Source organism: Amphiura filiformis, chromosome 4, assembly GCF_039555335.1.
Source record: "Amphiura filiformis chromosome 4, Afil_fr2py, whole genome shotgun sequence".
In the NCBI taxonomy this organism is placed as follows: domain Eukaryota; kingdom Metazoa; phylum Echinodermata; class Ophiuroidea; order Amphilepidida; family Amphiuridae; genus Amphiura; species Amphiura filiformis.
The window spans coordinates 27,803,018-27,823,953 of record NC_092631.1 but is presented as its reverse complement, the minus strand read 5'-3'; the positions used below and the strand labels follow the sequence as shown (position 1 = coordinate 27,823,953).

Sequence of the window (20,936 nt, the reverse complement as noted above, 5' to 3'; positions counted from 1 at the left end):
CAATTAATATACAAATTTTATGAAAAGGCACCGATTATCATTATTATATAAAGTCTGATCATTAATGATATGTAAAGTGTAATTCATTAAAACTTGAAATTGACAATAACTCACAGCGCTATGGTTAATAGTATTCGCGACCTTTGTTCCTTGGAACAAATTACAGTTGAGAGACTACAAGCGAAGCGCCATTACAAATTTACATTATTGTGATAAAGATTGGGAAAGCAAAAAGAGCGGGCAAAATTTGGAATGAATGAATTATTAGGGAGGAAAGAAAGATAAAACTAAACCTATATGAAATGCTACTTTAATTTACTCTACCTGCCAGTATTTTAATACGGACATTTTCAAGGCGGAGACCACCGTTTCAGAGACTCTGGAGTATAGTAAGGGAAGTTACTAAGCGAATTATATAGGCAAGTAGTTTAGGTCTATACTTTATAGTATTTGATTATAGGCCTATATGAGCCTAGTTTATGTCGTTATAAACGTTATTTTTTTACAATTGTGTAGGCCTATTATATAGCCAAAATGGCTGCGACGTTGACAAGTGGTACCGTTAGTAGTGATAGCAGCAATCCTACACTGGATAAAGGGAATAATAAGACCGAGGATGAAGCCAAGTATTTCGGTAAGTTAATTGTCACATTATAACTATTATTATTATTATTATTATTATTATTATTATTATTATTATTATTATTATTATTATTATTATTATTATTATTATTATTATTATTATTATTATTATTATTATTATTATTATTATTATTATTATTATTATTATTATTATTGTTATTGTTGTCAAAAGTCAAAACTACCAGTTGGTGCTTTTGAAAAGCTGAAATCTTTACTGTTTCTCTCTAGATCTGGAAATCAGAGCGTGTATTTTTGATATAGAAAAAGGAACCAAAAAGGCCAAAGAGATGCAGCAACTTGTTAAAACGTTACACGAGGAAGCAGACACAATAGATGCGCCTAGATTTGAAATAAAGGTAAATAATGGATAATTATAGTTGACCTATGTTGTCACATGTTTCCATTCAGGACGCCCTGTGTTGTTCACACAAGGCAAAATAATGCGCATTGTCTATGGCAGACCACATCCTGAATATTTTCAGAACTCAACTTGCAAAATCCGTTAAAATAGGATTGTCAATTAATATAATTTGCAAACAATTTTCACATTTGTTTTTCAGTTTGTCTTTAAGAATTGTGAGAACACAGAAATTCATTCTATATACTTTTTTCTGGAAGGCCTCTGTTTTAATTTCTTTTCCATTGTGTAGGTAATAGCAAGATAAACACCCAAGTTGTACATAATAATGATATATATATTTTTTTTTTAAATAAAATGCTACATGTAGAGTGAACAATAGTCCATGATGAGTGACACAGAACAAGAACTTGTACAGGCACTATAAACATGATAAAGGACACCCAAATGGGCCAATCAGTGGTTCACAGCAGCTTAGAGATACACACCTAACAAGTGCGGTGGGGGTGTGCACTATACATGATCTAAACTTAAAGCATCCTAAGATTCAGAACAGTTCGGGCATCCAGATGGCAGACGATACCTCTCGGTCAAGGATGGGATGGTCAGTGCTTTAGGTTACACCCATCACTACCCCTACAATAATACAATGTGCTTTATCCCTTTTATAAACAATCCAGTCTCCTATTACACTGATCACTGGCCTGTTACAAGGCTTTGCTGAAGTAGGAGGAGGAACATTGATGCAGATATTCTTTGGATCTACCCCAGGGCCATGCATCGTGTTTGTCGTCCGCTATGATTCAAGAGAAGCTCTACAAAACCTTTGGAAAATGTATAACAAGAGCCAGAAAGTTAAGGACATGCTGAAAACTATGGTGATCAATGAGAAACATTTTGCCAAGCGTCTCTGCAAGAAGTTTGATATCAGTGTTGACATTGAAGAGAAAGAGTATAAAAAAGGACTCAAATACTTCCCCAAAGGTAAATATTTCTTTATTTTATACTTTCTGTAAATTCATTTGCATATCGTAAAATATAGCAACCTGATTTGAATATTTAAACTTTCTGTAAATTCATTTGCATATCGTAAAATATAGCAACCTGATTTGCATATTTAAACTGAAATGTAATTCACGGATCACACTTCAACTTCAAATGAACTCATATAAGGGTGCTAAAGAATGATAAGTAATGATGGGTAAAATGGGGGGGGGGGTGGCAAACCAGGGAGCAATTTTTGGCAGATCAAAGGGGGGGGGGGCAAGCGATTGTCCGCACAGATTTACGGGCACCTTTTAAATAGTATGCTCTAAAAAGGAAAACACTATAGAAACGTTCAAATATGCAAAATGTCCTGCTTGCGACGCTATTTAAGGTTTGCAAATTGGCAACCAAAATATTTGGCATGTGCAAGGTGGGAGCAAAGATTTTTTTTGGTAGGCCGAGAGGACAAGCAGGTGGCACGCCGTTTGGGCTCATAATTTATATTGCACATATTTATGTGATATTATCTGATAATATGATATCTTGTCTCTACAGACACAGGAAAGCAAGCGGTTGCTACCCAGAGCGCCGAAGCAACAACTGAGGCTGAGACAAGCAAACCAATAGATCGTCCACCGGTACCCACGTCGCTAGTCCAGTTCCTAACGCAGGCAAGAGAATCGGTTGCTGATGCTGATAAAGAAATCGACAAAATCAAAAAAGAGATTCAGGAAAAATGTGAGAAGTTACAAGAACTCAGTCAAGACCGAGAGAACCACACGAGTGCCGTTAAAAGGAACCTGCAAAGTGTTGCGGCGAAGATTTCATTCCAAAATCCTGCTGATCAAGGACAAGGTAAAGCATGTTTATTGTTGTTATTCTCTTTCTTCTTAACATGATTATATACTTACAAGCTCTTTTATTACGAGCATTCCCAAAACCCAGTGGCGTAGGCAGGATGTTAATGTGGGGAGGCAAAGCCAAATTTCGTCCCCATTTGTAAATTTTTAATTTTTTTGTGACATTTTTTGTCATTTCAATGACACCCTACTCTTTGCCGTCCCCATTTTATCCCTAAAATTGTCTGTGGGGGCAATTTCCCCTCCCCCGGTGGCTACGTCGCTGCCACCACCACCACCACCACCACCACCACCACCCCAGAGAGGGTTAAATATCGATTCTCAAAAAATGCAGGACAAGTAAAGACTTTTGGCCTGTTGTTTAGCTCGATCCAAATGACTCAAACCGCTGAATATTACTCGAGTCACATGTTTCATTTTTTACCTCGAGTCACAAGTCACAAAATGGGTCTCTTGGAAGTACAAAGGATTAATTGTGTATATTATCCACTGAAAAAGTAACCCAAGTTAAAGAAGAAACAGGAAAACATTCAAAAGGTTGATTCAGAAGTACAATAACGTTTCATTGTTAAGGAGAATTTTTGTCTTTCAATGTTTCTCTTGTAAATTGTAATAATTATGTTGTAATTTAATTATCGTAATGATGAGAAGCCGCGATTTCAGAGACGTCTGGTTGTTGCGTGCAGCTGCAGCAGTTATTTGTATCGTTGAAAAACCTTTATTCATGCCGCATAAAAGTTAACCAGAATAACCTTTGAATCATTTGTCGTTAATTTATATAGATATACCAACTGTCTCCAAGAAAGCTTCAAAACGGAAGACACAAACTCTAAACGGGTCAGGTACGTTAATAATAATTGTATCAAAATGCGCCAATCTTATACTACATTATGGTATATTTACCTTATAACATAATGCGACATTTAACGACAATGGTATAGTTACCAGTTCGGAGGGTGGACAGAATAAGTGGTGAGTTGTCCGCAAGTGCATGAGGTTTTGTGTGAGTTGTTCCTAGGGAGTGAGTTGATCTGGGTGGATGAGTTACTAGTACGTTGTCCACATACAGGTGGCATTCAAAGTTTTCCGTCGTGTCAATCATCAGACATGTCGGAAACATCCCCATCAATGATTCAGTACCCCAAGGAGCAATACGCGGTCCACATACAGTAGACTTCGGTTGTATATATAAATGCGCATTTATAAATGCGCACGTGACCAGATGGCCAGCGCCATATTTGCATTACATCACTGTCAATCACTGAAATGGCGACCATTGAAGGAGTGGCTACAGTTGTGACCTTGTTTCGTGGCTAGCACTGACAAGGAACATTGGCTGGAGGTTCGATGCTATAAATTTGCAAGGATAAATCATGGATATCAAAGGATCATGATTATTACACAGCACCCCCATGTACAAACATAACTAATGTTTATTTATTTATTTTTATTTATTTATTTATTTATTTCTTTATTTCATAATTTATTAATTAATTAATTAATTTATTTATTTATTTATCTATTTATGCGACGAAAAACGAAAACCCTGTTCTATTTTGAACAAATTGGGAAACAAATTTTCCTGTACAAATGAATGCCGACCCCAAATTTCGGAAATTTCAGGACAATTTTTTTGTTTGTATTTTCTCAAATTGAAATTATTTTGGGTTATTTAATTTTTTTTTTAAATACCAACCGACCGACCGACCCTACTTGAAAGGTCCGTTCGCCCGTAGAACAGGGTTTCTCTCTTTCTCGCCTTACTTATAATTTTATAAATAGTATTTGCCCCCCCCCCCTTCGGCCCATAACCCTACCCCCCCCCCTTTTACACTCATAAATTAATTGTTTTTTTGCTAACTTTCCCCTTCCGTGTAAAGTAAAACTTTATAAGCCGGTTGAATCAAACTGAACAAAATTGACGTATACAATTACAATATACCATGATAATAATGTGCATGACGAGATCTAACTTACTAGTTGAATAAACCTCAAACCATGCATTAATACATACGTGACTGTACGTCATATTGTCATATAACGTATGAGCGTGATGTATAGTGTACGAGTCTTGCTCAACATCTTCCAGCCGGGATGATTAGATCATGTACAGTCATCTACGTGTTTATACTCTAAATTGTACGTCAAAGGGTGACAAAGGGTGTACAGATTACCGATTTAGCATGGGGGACACGAAAAGGTGCTTAAAAACACATTTTGAATTTGTTTTTTGTCCATTTGCGAGCGAATGAGGAAGTTAGAATTGAGGAGGTCGGGCGGGGACATCTAGCCTATTTAGTTTGAGAGGGTCATTATACCGAAAAGGGCTAAAGTTATAGTTTCTTCAATTTACGTTATAATTAGAGTTAAAATTAGGGTCAGAGTTATGTTCATTGGCGGCGCTACGGGGGGCTACTTATCTTGACTCCCAAATAAATAAATCCATGACCCCTTCCTTCCGAAGAAAATGACAGCCCCTAAGTTCCCTACGTGCAAACATTATCAAATAACATCATCGGCAGCTACCCAGTTCTGACCTTAATGCCAGTATGAATCACATTTCGTCATCAATATGGCCAATTGCCACGCCCATTTAGCACGGAAATAATGAAATATAACTTTTTAAATCAGCTATATCTAGCTTTTCCGTCATAATTTTTTTTCCGTAATGGAAAATCCAAATAAAGAGTTTATGTTTCGGGTCAAATTATTTTGCCCTTTGCAATCAATGCCACTATTTTGCAAAACTAATTTTCCTTGTAAACTGTCATTTTTGCCTATACTTTTGCGTGTGGAATTTGTGCACATCCGGGTACCTTACATCGTTGAACACGGTATGGCGACTTGTAGATGTCACGTGCGCATTTATATATGCGCATTTATATATATACCCGAAGTCCACTGACATATGTTCTCCGTATTCATAGATGAACTTGCTGGCGTATTGTTAGAATGAATTGCACATGTATATACTGAATGACGCAATCCTATATGGGTCTATTATGATCACACTAAGGTCCGTATGCATAATAGAGTTAGACTGGGTCTAAAGTTAGACCTGGTCTAAGTGGAATTTAGTTCCATCAGAAATGGTCCTTTACCGTTATTTCCTACCTAGAGTAGCTTGCAAATTCTAAAGATTTAAATGCAAAGTTCAAAAATAATGCAAAATAACTTGTAAAATGTCATTTTTCCTGGGACTAAATTCCACTCAGACCAGGTCTAGCTATTATAGACCCGGTTTTGTGCATACGGACCTGAGGGAGCATCTGTATCGACAATGCGGCGAGTCACAATAGGGATATGAAAAACAAATGGGAAGTCACCTTTGACCTAACAAAGTAAAAAGCACTATCAATATCCAGAAAGCTGACCCCTTGTAAATTCGATCTGTATGTTGGTGAGTGTCACCAATAATAGCGGTAAAGGACGACCTTGAAATATTAGATGAAACCATCGACAGAAAGCTTGTGTGACACATTTCGGCTGTCTCCACTAGAGCTGAACAGATACTGGATGGGGCCAGTGTATACGAGTATACTTCCTCGTATTAGATGAATGCTTCAGCACATTCTCAGCAAACATCGAAAAGAAAACACTCGAAATTATTTGTGTTGATGAAGTCATGGCTTAAAGCCATATTATAACATTTTCATACAAAATATATTACCATTTCTTTGCCATAAAATGTTAGTTTTTACTGTCAGATATATCCCCTTTTATTTTTGAGCCGAACAACTACGGCAAAGCAAAGAAAATTGGAATTTACTACCAGCGCATATGTCGCCAATACGTACCACTCCTTCGGTCATGTTATGGTACGACCCTTTGTTGTGTAGATCACCGTCCCGCACGCCGTGTACGTAGTGTTCGACTAATAATTCCATCGTAATAATAAAACGCCGGTTCCGGCGTTGTATTCAAAATGTCAGATTTTGACAAAACTACAGCACCTAGAGTCTTGATTTTTGCAGGGTATATTGGTTTAATAAAGTACAATATAATCATGTAAGAAAATGAATTTTTTAAATCAGTGAGGGCGTGCTCCTCAGCAAATGTTATAACATGGCTTTAATTGTAGTCAGTCCTTTCATTCACAGTTTGAGTTCTATCCAATGGAGAAGGAAACATTGAGTACAAATATACTGGCCTATCAGTGCATCTATAATAGATTATGCACTCACGACTCGAGGACATACACGTTAGGAGCTTCATTCACTCTGTTGTTCACAGATGGAAGAACCTCCTGGAGTTTGTTGTTGGTGATATCTCTGATACTGGTCTCACTCTTCAAGCCTTCAATCATATGGATGTCTTCTGACTGGACAATAACTATTGGTTTGGGTCCAACCATTTTATTGGCCATTGGTGCTTCGTTGTTCTGATATCATAATTACTTATATTACGAAACGAGTTGTCCCCCAGTTATGAAGGTTGTCCCTACCTAAGTGCATGGGGAAATTTACTTTGAGTAGACGAGTTATTTCGTGGTGGGTAAGACATGTCCATGGTACGACATGGGTTGTCCTCATAAGGCTATGCAAATGACACTACCGATTAACTGATTCATGTGTTTGTTGTATTTTGCTTATTAAATACAGAACCAGAGAAGCAAAAGGTGAAGAAATCCGACAAAGGTAGGTTTAATTGTCAAGAATGATGATCGACTAATCATAAAAGTAGTTGGTTGATAGATCGTTCTTAACTTTAACAAATCCATAAGGAACTCCGAGCAAAAACAAAACTAGGTGTATGCAAGAAAATATTGTGTGAAATATTCAAACAAGCAACAAGCAAACACATTAATTAAATGAATTTTCAAGAGTTTGTTTGAATTTTAAGCTGCTGCAGCACAGACCACAATTTATGAGGTGTAGCCTACTAAATTTAGTTTACGTTATGAAGTATAACCTATAATAATATTTTTTAAATATTATTATAGGTTATACTTAAAACGTTTGCCTGCAATGTAAATGATATCTTGACTATCTCACTCATATGAATGTCAATGTAATAACCTTAAAGTGAAATGGCAGGTCTATTGCAAAAACAACATCATATCATTGGCAAGCTAATATTATAAGGACAATGAAAATGACTCCTCTTTTGAGAACATAAGACGTTTAAAAATGATATTCCGCAAAAACCAACTTAAGCGGTGAGTTCCTTCGAACGAGACAGATTTGGCCTAGAAAAACGGTGACGTCATGAAATGAGATGTGCCCGCTTTGAGAAAAGGGACTATAAACGCTCTCAATGGACAGAACGTATACTGTTGTTGTTCACAGAAAAAAAAACTCTAAAAGGTATTACAAATTTAATGGTTTTTAAACATATGGATAAAATCAGCCGCTTCTTTTTTATATATTAGTAAATTGTGATATTACAATTCATATATATATCAATATCATGAGAAATATTATGCCTAAAAAATAAATAAATAATTTGAGCTTAGAATTTCATCTGAGACTAGCATATAAACCGTGTTAAGTCCACAAACTCATGTAGTTATTATAGTTTCAGTTGGATGAAATATTACAAAGCAAACGCATAGTAACAATACTGGGTAAACTTTGTTTGCGAAATGAGAACAATAGTGTGCATATTGTTATGCAGCATTGTTATGGTAAATGATAGTACTCATTGTTGCTAATGTCAAACTTGTCAAAGTGATTGTGATTGTATGATGAGAGCATAATTCGCTGTCGTAGTGCACGTTAGTAACCATTGGTTACTGCTCCAAGCCTGGGCTCATACACCTGTTCCGAATTTTGATATGCCATAGGCTTTGTGTTGTGATCATTTCGATCAGTGGTTCGTAACAAAGAAAGCGTGATCCAGTTGGCCTAGCAACGGTCATATTGTAACGTGCACTACGACAGCGAATATAGTGTCTGCTTCATTTACCTACGTCATCAGCCAAACGGGAGGAGAACACGTACGCTTCAAACGGGTGAAGAACACGTACGAGGCTGAACTTTACCTACACAATTTCTCCTTTTTCAAGAGAAATACGCATAAAAAATTGCAACAAGTGTCAACTTGTAATGTAATAATTATTCTCTTCGAACAGAGATAAACTTGTTTTTGCAATAGATCTGACCTTATGTATAGTATATGATATGCAATGTGACACCTTGGCAAAATATATACCATAATGTAATAACATTAGTAATACCATCGATATGGTATATATGTAATGTGGTATAATTAATACCTATAGTAATAGGTTATAAGTAGCGTATTTGCAGAAGTGTCAGGGCTCAGGGGTAAATGTTAAGACTACTTTGCCCTTTTCTCGCTGTGGTACTATGGCGATGTTGGGTAAGAAGAAGATATGGTATTTTCGCGATGAGGTTATACACAGCCTGGTCCTATCAGGACCCAAGTGTGTCTCCACGCGGTGCGACCGTTTACACAAACATGTATGCGTAACCCCCACACGTGGGTTGATTACCAATTGGAAAATATTTACGTGAAATCTCGGCGTAGAGTATCATAATTAATGATAAATTAGGGTATTTTGGATATGTTTTCCCTTCAACCGAACTCAACCAGGACAAAGTTCTTAATTTCGCTTCTCGGACGACTAGTCTGGTTACTCAATCGCCTGTGTAGCATTGTCATGGATAGGCCTTTCATTAGTATACATATTGACATCATCCAACAAGTGTTACCAGTTACCAGTGTCCATCAAATCCAAATCATTAAATAAGGATTCGAGATCGGTCTCGAATTTTCTAGTACACTATTCCGCTTAGTAGAATTAATAGAATTGTGGCATTATTGGAGTTGAAGAGAGAAGGCTATACTAAAACATGTTCAAACGCGGCTTTACTCTACGCAATCATTCGTTTATTCAACTCGAAGGGACGGCGAATGGGCGATGTGATATGAAGGTAAAATTGTTATATTAAAGTAGTTATGGACAAACTATTCATGTCATTCATGCCCATCCAAGATATCATATCATCGGTTAGTCATATTTCACAAATTTAAATTCATTATCATCATCATACGAGTATGTTCAATAATTGTTATAATCTTTGTTACTGCTGAAAATCCAGAGTTGTTCATACTGATTTTCTGTTCATAGAGAAGCATATGACATTTCTGAAATAATAAAATCGTTACTGACCTCTTTCTGCAGATGAAGCTTTCAAATGAATTGTTTACGTAGCTTTAAGGGTTGATTTAACTTTTAAACTGCTTTTTAAAATCTAAACAATTTGTTTTTTCTCTACTGGTCATGTAATCCTCCGTTAATTGTCGACACTTTGCTGCTTCTCGTAGCCGCTTCTGCTATTGTTTACAAACATAAAAACATACTGAGTATTCAGTAAAAGAACTGGCACTCTTTATGAGCTTAGAAACCGGAAGGTCCGAGAGGCCTGAAGGCCCAGCTCATCGATACTTTGGGTAAGAGGGTTCGAATAACCTTCACCCAACAATAATATCGGTATCGTCGGTCTCGGCCAGTGGCGTAGATTTCTTTTTGACATTGGGGGGAATGGGGTTGGAAATGCGCGTGAAGCGAGCAAAAATTTGCACTTTTGGGGCTGAAATGGGCTTAATGAGGTTAATTTGGTCAGAAACCCTTATTCAAGTGTCAACATTGGGGGATGATTGTATGGAACATCCCCTGGCAAAATATTGGGGATGAATCCCCCCCCCGGATCTACGCCTATGGTCTCGGCACCCCAATGTCAAACATCTTCCTGTTTAACCATATGGTTGAGCTCGCAGACAATGGAGACTAGTTGAAGTAAAGACGACATAGATTAATCACAATCTAAACCTCCAGTCAGCGGCACTAGCTTTGAAGTTCAGCGTATTCTACGTTAGTTTAGCTTTACTTGGTGCATGTACATGACTTTTACGCACGCGATCAAAGTGTCGCATATGTACACGCAAGAAACAATGCTAAGCTAACGTAGCACACGCTGAACTTCAAAGCTAGTGCCGCTGACTGAAGGTGTGATACAGACTATAGTAGTCTATAATGTTTGGTCTACATTATATTTATCATATCTACCTAAAATATTTATAATACATACTACATACACTTTATTGGATAGGTTCATCTCTTTACAAGTCTTTACAAATATGTTGAACACATTTTAATAGTTTCAGACACTGATTCGTCGGGAACTTGGCCTGATTCAGACAAACCTGCAGAAAGCACGCACGTGGCTGCTCCGTTACCTACGTATACGAATAAATCTTCTTCTTCAAGCTGGACTCACGAAGGTCCTCAGGATTACTCACGTCAAAATAAAGGTGAGTTTATAAACTAACAAACCGCTAAACCTAGAAATGTCGGGGTGTACCCGTATGATTTTCATCCGTCATTAAAAGAAATGCGCATCTTTACGCCCAAACGACTTAAACTAATTGTAGATCCATCCTTTGCGATCGTTTTAGTGATACAATTTTTACCCCAACAGTACCTTACCCGGGGGTTCGTCCAACCATCAGAAATGACATTTTGGAGAGGGACGGGTTGGTTTCTACAGTAAAATCCATGTACAATTATTACAAGAGATATTGAATTTTTACTTGTTCCCATTTCCATTTATATTTAGGAGAAAATTCGGTGAAAGTTGCATTTTTGTAGAATTGTTAGTAGGATTGTAGAATTAGTTTTGCCCATACTTTTGTACATAGTCAGAATTTCACAATTTTGTAAGGGTGCGCTCATATTATGACGTCATATTGATATTATATGGGAAATGTTTGTACTTACTTTGGTACTACTGGATAGAGGTCAGTACCAAATATAACGCTGCATGATGATTTGAATTCAAAATTAAGGCCCCCTTCGTAGTCCGTGTTATATAATATGGATCAGTAGTTCTAATGTTAAGGAAGGTGGTACTACATCCCTTGATAAATTTGTGACTATTTTTGCATTTTTCTCAAAAAATGATAACACACTGGTAACAAAAGTTAATGTATATTAGAGGGGCAAGGAATCCAGTTACTACACTGGAATTTCAGTGACTCAAGACAAGCGGTACGTTATTTATGATAAGAAAAGAGGTACCGCTAGAATGTACCTCATTTCTTAAAATATGTAAGGGGCTGTGCAATAATTATGAGCCCTGTAGGGAGGGTAAAATTGGGGGGGGGGGCAAGAAATATTTGGCGAGCCGAAAGGGGGGGCAAGCAATTTTTGGCAAGCCGAGGGGGGGCAAGCGATTTTTGGCACACATTCACGGGCGCATTTTTAATAATACGCTCTAAAAAGGCTTAGGAAAACAGTACGGAAACGCTTAAATATGCAAATTTTCCTGCTTGCTGCGCTCGCAACATACATATAGACCATTTAAAGTTTGCAAATTGGGATCCCAAACATTTGGCATGTTCAAAGGGGGGGGCAAAGATTTTTTGGCGGGCCGAGAGGGGGGGGGGCAAGCGATTTTTGGCGGGCCGAAATTTTGGCGAGCCATTTGGAAATTTTACCCCCCCCGGGGGGCTCATAATTATTGCACAGCCCCTAATGAACCACTTGTCTTGAATCACTGAAATTTCAGTGAAACTGTTTCCATGACAAGCTCAAACTTTGCTTCACATTTAGATTCAGCAAGTACCCACCCATTGCCAAAGCCTTTATCAACTGGGGAGGCCATTAAGCTTTTGGAAGAATATTTTTCTTCTGCTTTTGAAGATAATCGGCTCCACAGCTTTTACACTTGTTCAACGACATGCTCAGACATACCAGACACGGAGAAGGAACGAATTCGTCATCTAAAGCCAGGAACGTCTGGAGAAGATCCCACTAAGAAGAAACGTAGTCCAGACATGTTCAAGCACACGTGGATAACAGCTGAGAAAACGTCATTCTGCGAGAAAACCGGTAAATTTATTCGATTGAGCTTTTTATACTTGCTTTGTAACAATTTTAAATGTCTATAATTATATTTGTTATACTCACATGATCTTTTTCATGATAATATTTTTAGTTTTTTGGGTGTTTATATTTTTCAGGAATGTGGTGGCTGGTCTACGTTGAAGGTGAGGGTATGCTTTGCCTTCTGTGCCGTGTTCACAACATGTGTTGCAACATCAAGAACAAGTTTAATCAAAACCCGTGTCTCAATTTCAAAATCAGCGCTGTCACTGGTCACGGAGAGTCATCTGGGCATGTCCAGGCTATTAAATGTGAATTAAACACACGAAATTCACCTCTGGCACAAGAATACCAAGAAGAACACGACTTTGCCGGTAACATCACCTATAATAAATCTGGCGCTGGTGAGTATCTTTGCGATGTGATAATTATAGGCGTAACAGGCAGGGATGTTTTTTATATAAAATGCAAATTGAACAATTATAGCCCAATAGGAATGACCATGTCAAGCACTTAAAGGGGCATTTCGTGATCCACAGCCTCATCCCCCCCACTTTTCTCAAAAAAAGTTGAGATTTTTATATCACTGGAAACCTCTGGCTACATAATGTCTATGTACAAAATATTTCTTGCAGATTAATTCGTTTTGCAAAGATATCGTGAAATTTGAATTTCGTTCTGGTGCACCAGAACGAAATTACAACGCATTGTCTATGGAGCAGTGTAATACACATAATCATGCATAACTCGCAAACGCAAAATCGGAATCAACTGACATTTGGGGAATAGGCTTTTTTCGTGGATATATACTGAAAAATGTCATAAAAAGAGGATGCTAGGATCACGAAATCCTCCTTTAAATAGGCAACAGGGCACTATATTAGTACTCCTTGTGGGCCAATCAATGTTTCACAGCAGCTTTGGGGAGTGGCAAGAACCCTCTGTTAAATCATAATCCCGGAAGGTGTTGATGTACACGGCTTTTGAAGGATTGAGTCCCATAATCAGTGATCTCTCCAACTACACAGTCTGAGATTCTATTCCAAACATGGACTGCAAAATGGACGAAAGTTCTGCCGGTTGACAAGGTTCTTGAGACTGGCTCACTCAGTGCATGACTTGGCATTGCAAGTGGCTCGTCTGATCACGTAAGGCTTGAGCAGCAATGGAATGCTTTAAAGTCTGTAGGGCACAAGCTGAGCTAAGCTGGTGTGCATCTTGTAGAGCACAGATGCAACAGCCACCTGTCGTCTGTGAGGGGATGTTAAGATCCATTCTTGCTTGCTGCTCGTCTACACCAATAATCCTCGATGCTTTGCGCTGTCATATCTGTATGGAGTCAAGGAGCTTCAGGGTGGTGGTTGAGGCACTCATCCAGCACAGTGAAGCATACTCAATAACACTACGAATCTGGGCCTTGTAAACTGCGGCTCTCCCTTTTACATCAAGCTTGATTGCCCCATTTGGAAAATATTTAGTTATGAAATCTGGATGGAGAATTATACTTAATGATCAATCAGCCCTGTTGGATGCTGTTCCCCTCCAACTGTGACGAAGTTCTTAACGACCAAACTTTTACCACAGCGGATCGTTTTTTAGGTATAGCGAAGCCTTTTCTTTATCACTGTTTATTAGAAACAGCGAATATTTGATCCCAATTTGATATACACGTTAGTGTAGCGAACCTTAGAGATAGCGGTCCTTAGGGATAGCGGGCCGTAACTGCCTTATTGTGCGCTGTGTAGCATTGTTGTCGATGGTGACATCATCTAATACTTAAAGTGTCCGAATCCTTATAAATAATGAATCCAACCATTTATTAAATTAAACATTTTCCACAGATACAAAGCCAACCAAGAAAATGGAAGTCAATCAGGAAACAGAAGGTAGGTAAATGAAACGAGCAACAATAACTTAACTGTTACTTATACGATCTAGCATGCATGTCTAGAGCATTAATGTGGATTTGGTTGCAATTTGCAAAGATGTGTTGCGATATTTAAAGTACAGTCCTAATAACAAAGGAATGTCATGGGGAGCAAATACGTGCTACTAAAGGGTATTATGGTAGAGTAGAATTGTCACCCCTGGACAATTCAAGATTGCCAAGGTCAAAGTTTATACGGGATCACTATACCTTTCTTTTTATTGTTATACTTTCTAAAACACCCCTTTTGATTTATAATTTATCAATTAAAGTATCTTCTATAAAGCGCTAAGGACATTATGTTGCACTATTGTGCATTAATAATTGTCCTTGACTGTAAACTGTTCTGGTACACAATTGAAAATAATGTAAGTAGTTGTATCACAATACAATAAAGAATATAATATTATTGACGCCCTCCACTGATGATTTGCATCAAAGAGTTCTTGCTTCTTTTGAATTTAAATTCCGGGCGCACGTTGTTTTACAATTAGTTATATATCTTGCTATTTGTAGCTTTTGAATTTGCATATTGTATATTTGTATTTGTATATAATCTTACATATTTACTTATTTGACGCATTCATTTTGTTTCAGGAGTAAACCAACAGCAAATTACTGCAACGCTTCTGAAAGCCACTCGTCTAAAGGAGGTTTGCTTTATTCTATGTTGTTTTCTTTCATAATTTTGTCTGGTTTTCACAAACCATTAACTCTAAATAAAATTAGTAAACATTACTCAATGTTGAGTAAAAAGGGAACTGAACAACAAAATGAGTCAAATGGAACTCAAGATTGATTATATTTTACTCAATTTGAGTACAGGTTAATCACCATCGAGTTCTATTCACTCATTTTGTTGCTGTGTTCCCTTTTTAGCTCAGTGATAATTGTTTGCAGTGTACCCATCAATTGACATTTTACTCTTTGTTTCACATACAGAAAGCTCTTAACACTATTTTAAAAGGAAACGTAGGCTTGGCTAAGGAGCAATACGATAATGTAAGTAACTTCTTCAAGCAAGTTAATTTATAGACGAATCCAATTTCACGCATTCCTACACCTCAGTGGCAGCCATAGCTGGGTCCCCGTCGGGTATATTCCACCTAAAATATGAAATGATGCGTCCTTGGCGGGGATTTTAAACTGTATTTCATCACCCGTGTTACACGTAGACAATAGAATGATGAAAGTTTCCAAAACAATACAACATAACATCGATTTTTAAGCGGCTTTAATCCACACTTGGCTCGTTGGATTCGTCTATACGACATTTATCATATTATTAAGGGCTCTGGTAACAACGTTTGCACAGTATTTTTTGTGGGACATGAGAGCACATCAGACATATCAAATTGTATTCTGAATACGGGGAATGTCCTTCTGATATAACATAATTTTGATTTTTTGAAATACAAATACAAATTTTTGGCAAATCATTAAAAAAATTTATTTTTGTTATTTTTCATATTTAAAAGTCCTAGAAGTAAAATTTATAAATCTAATGACGTGTACTTAACGCGTATGTAGCTGGGTAGAAATGCCGACGATCATTTGAAAAATTTAACATTTCGTATTGAAGATACACATTTATTCCCGAAAAAGACCTTAATTTTTTACGCGTTTTGGTGAAAAAAGAAAAAAATCTACATCTTCAAATGATAGTCGGCTTTTCCTCCCAGCTACATAAACTTTAAGTAAGTATCATTAGATTTATAAATTTTACTTCGAGGACTGTTAAATGTCATAAATAATTAATTGCCATAAAATTTGTATTATATCGCGAATTTCAAAAGATCAAAATTATTTGATATCAGAAGGTCATTCTTCGTATTCAGAATGTAATTTGATATGTTTGATGTGCTCTCCATGTCCCACAACAAATACTGTGCTAACTTTCATACCAGAGCCCTTAAGCAAGTTAATATATAGGATATTTATAATTATTTTAAAAAAAAGAGATCTCTAATCTCCTGCGGAACATTCGGAGTGGAATTTATGCCTTGTCGATCCTACTACAGCCTGTAGGAGCTGATCCGTATTTACCAGTGTGGTATGTAGGTGTACCCAAGGACATTTAAAAATGTTAAGTACAGATCGGCGTCAAGACAACGGTCGATCGTCGAGAAAGTAACATGACATTGATATCCATATACACGGCAACATTGTGATCTTTTCGGATGCAATGATATCTTATACAACCTTTTTAATGAAATGCCATTGCATCAAGATCAGAGCGCCCCCTGTATATATGAATATCAATTCCATGCTACTTTCTCCACGACCGACTGTTGCTTTGACGCCGATCTGTGCTTATATTAATAAAAATTCCTTTAAGAAAGGAATGGGCCCGGGGAATGGGCGCCCAATGGGAGCTTTGATTTGTGCTGAAATCCGGGGGGCACTCCCACTTTGGAGGTGACGCGTATTGTGATTGTAGACTGCAACGAACTGCTGGTTTCACGATATCATGCTCGACAATATTTCAATTTAATTAAAATACGTATTTGTCTGTCTTTCATTCCAATATAGGCATTACAACTATTGGATACAATTCAGCCTTCATCTACCAAAGATATCCAGAAAAAAGACGACATGATTCCGAAAATTTATTCAAATATTGCAGAGTGCTTTCTTAGGTTACAAGATCCTGGAAAGGCGTTAATTAACAGCGGCATATCACTACAAATAAACCCGCTTGATGCTAAGACATTGTTTAGACACGGTGTAGTAAGTTACATACCCATATAACCCGATCAACAAAATCGGAATATATTGGAGAAGTACCTATTTGTTGTTTATTTCTCAGAAATACGTTGCATGAACCACAATATCTGAAGAACCCTATTAAGGTGGCCTCACAGCCTGTCTCAAAAAAAATTGTGCAAGTGAAAAGCGCCCTCTCTGGCAATTAGAAAATACCGTTGTGAAATAATGTTTACATCAACGTCCATGGTGTAGTCTTAGTTCTCAAATGCCGTTTGTTCTGTTCAATTTGCTTGTTTTAATCTCGAGATATGTTTAGTTAAAGACGAAAGGGTAAAATCACAATTGTGCCACTTCCACTAGGGAAGAGGGCTTTACATGTAACAGTGATAGCATCAAGTTTATCAAGAGTTCCTTCGTGAAATCCGAAAGAATGCATCAATTACACAATACACAAAATTTTTGACTGTTTTTACTGTTTTATCATGATGCAGGAATGATGATTCTCTTTTTCCACTTTAAAGAGATTAAAAGATAAATAAATATTTCACATTCTGCTGTAAAAATGGATTTCACATTCTGCTGTTCTGCATGTGCGTGTCAATGATTTTATCATGGTAAATACTGTTTAAGACATGTTAAAAGACAAACAAATCTTGTGCACTTATACATGTTATAGGTAAATGAAAGCGTATTACTTGTTGGGAGAGATATTAGATAAAATAATGCCCACGTGCTGATGTTGATGCGTCTAATGCATGCGCCCCGAAAGGGGGAGTGCATTAGACGCATCACCCGACGCATCAACATCAGCTATCATTGATTTACATGTACAGCTCTCTTCCCTAGTAAAAGTGGCACAATTGTGATTTTACCCTTTCGTTGTTAAATAAACATATCTCGAAATTGGAACAAGTAAATTGAATAGAACAAACGCCCGTGACGTTGATGTAAGCATTATGTCACAACGGTATTTTCTAATTGCCAAAGAGGGCGCTTTTTACTTGCACAACTTTTTTTAAGACAGGCTGTATCTTTAAACGTATACATGGTATAAACTCTATCACATGCTTCTGGTTTCGTTTGAATGTGTTAGAATAATAGGCAATAATACCCGTATCATGATCATATGTTACCAGGGTTTTTTTCAAGCAATTTTCAACGCTGATTTCCAGGATTATATGTATGGCCAAAATACAACCTTAACAGTTCAAGATTACATATGGCCATTCAATAGGTATAACATGTGACATTCTGACTCGATTTTATTGGAAATTTATCTAGGCATGTCATCGGTTGCAGCAGCTAGACTCTGCGGAGGAATATTTGAAAAAGGCACTCAATTGCTCGACAGATGACACATTAGATGCGGTGATCATAAGAGAACTGACAGAGGTCAAGAAGGCAAAAAAGATCAGGTACATACAAATAATAAAAATTACAATCATGATGATTATTCTTTATTTATACTGATGATGTATAAAAGTGCTAGAGTATCGTCTTTTGAATCTCCACAGCAAGCATATGATACAATCGAACAAAGCGTCCGCAAAACATGAAGACAATCGCAGAAAACCGACTCGGTCGTGTCGATAGATCATATAGTAGCTTATAGCCGAGGATAGAGATCATTGAAGATCCAGTAAAACCATGAAGTCGCGTATAATGGCATTTTTGCTTCAAGTATTAGAGGAGGGTATGTAGATTCAGAATCTGCCGTTTTCCAAAAGGGCCCCTTGAGCAAATTGAGTTATTCCTGTTATATGGTCACTTCTGCGGCGAATAGAGTTTTTCGCAATGGTTCGTCTACTGGCTATCGAATTAGAACATACGGAATATATAGTGTAGAAATTATTGCTACACGACGCTACAGATTATATTTGTCATCGTCATACATCAAAGACACGCATCAGAAATTCGACGACCATATCAGCCACGGGATCGCGGAAAATATACATTAAAATTATGTAATAATGTTATTGGACCAACTGGGTGCAAACGCTGCCACAATACCATGAAAGAGTTACCATCTCTTCTAACCCGTAACCATGGTAACATGGCCATAAAGATAAAAAGGCCACAATGCCAACAAAAAAAACACGCAAAGGTTGGCTTGATATTAAGAAATATTATACATTTTAGATATCCAGCTGCTCGACCTGGTGAAGAAAAACTCTAATTCGTTTTTCATGATCTAGCCCACCCCTTAAAGCTTTAGTACCACAGCGAGAAAAGAGGGTAAAAAAGGAAGTGCCTAGTATATCCAACGATTCTACAAGACAGTGTTTATTACTTTAGTAATGGCGTTATTTTCTTTAGAACTATTTCTTAAAACTACTTTTCGTATGAAACTATTTGTTCCAATTTAAAGAGGCGTGCCCTTAATTTTTATGTTCTGTTTTCTATTTCAGATTCACAACATTTAAACAAAAATATATCGGGCGTTACATTTCACTTGGATAATGAGATAAATATGTGCTTTCTTCTGATACCAAATCTCAATTTTGATGCAGAAAATGGACCATTAATACTACGCGACTTCTTTTACCGAAATCGTTGTACGCGTTATCAGTGTAATCGTACCCATCTCTAGTAGGGGAACATGTCTTGAAGTAAATCGGAACAAATAGTTGCATAATAAAAGTAATTCTATGAAATAGTTCTTAAGAAAATAGCGTCATAATATTATTATATCTGATATACTTATTTTCATGTTAGTAGAGAAAGGAGCACCAACAATGAAAAACACGGAGAAAGAAGTAGACCATCTACCAGGTATAACTTGTCTTTCGGTGCTTTTAATGTTCACCACCTGCGAGTTTTAAAATACTTGATAATTTATTCTATGATGATTCAAACATGTTAATGAAAATTATTGGAAATTTAAACTTTTGATCTCAACACAAAATTAAGACGTACCTCAAATTTTCGGTCACAACTTTGACCTTCATCTGGAGACTGGCAACCCAAGTTTGGGATCAGTGACCCCAAAACCCGGTCGTACACTCTTGGTAACTTGGGTCTCGGGGTCAAGTGTCCAAAAGGTCACTGATCCAAAACTTGGGTTGCCAGTCTCCAGATGAAGGTCAAAGTTGTGGCCGAAAATTTGAGGTACGTCTTAATTTTGTGTTGAGATCATAAGTTTAAATTTCCAATTATGAAGTCTACCAACACAGATGAACTTTCATGCTAGTATGTTAATAAAAATTGGAATGTTTAAGTACTGGAAATGTTTGATCATTCTCCTCAGATATCAAGCCCCGGGGGGGGCACTCAACTTAGATTTTGGTAGGGGTGTGCGGCGCGGAGCGGCGAACTTTGGGAACTGAGAACTGATTTTCGGGCAAAATAGGGGCTTGAAGAACTGAAATTTGGGCCAAATTATAGGCTGTTGAGCTAAAATTTCCAAATTTTTTCCAAATTTGAGCTTAAAGAGCTGCAATTGTCAGAGTTTGAGGCTCAAAGAACTGGATTAGATTCAAATGTGGGGCTTAAGGAACTGCAGGAGAGCCTGAAAAAGGGACCCTTGACCGCCGCACATACCCGTACCACCTTAACATGTGAGTGCCCCCCCCGGGTATCAAGCCACCAGTGAAAGGTGAA

At 37.3% G+C, this 20,936-nt stretch overlaps 1 protein-coding gene across 1 annotated transcript; it reads left to right on the top strand.

Annotated features, from left to right (window-relative positions):
- The first annotated feature begins 490 nt into the window (after nucleotides 1-490).
- Nucleotides 491-20,513, top strand: LOC140149542 (uncharacterized). The gene is made up of 16 exons (XM_072171621.1): nucleotides 491-634; nucleotides 871-998; nucleotides 1,681-1,984; nucleotides 2,543-2,842; nucleotides 3,630-3,689; nucleotides 7,449-7,484; nucleotides 10,975-11,127; nucleotides 12,428-12,706; nucleotides 12,838-13,104; nucleotides 14,542-14,586; nucleotides 15,225-15,280; nucleotides 15,570-15,629; nucleotides 17,160-17,357; nucleotides 18,618-18,751; nucleotides 20,055-20,108; nucleotides 20,510-20,513. The coding sequence occupies exons 1-16, from the start codon at nucleotides 535-537 to the stop codon at nucleotides 20,511-20,513; spliced, it is 2,178 nt and encodes a 725-aa protein (XP_072027722.1). The 5' UTR covers nucleotides 491-534.
- The last annotated feature ends 423 nt before the right edge of the window (nucleotides 20,514-20,936 follow it).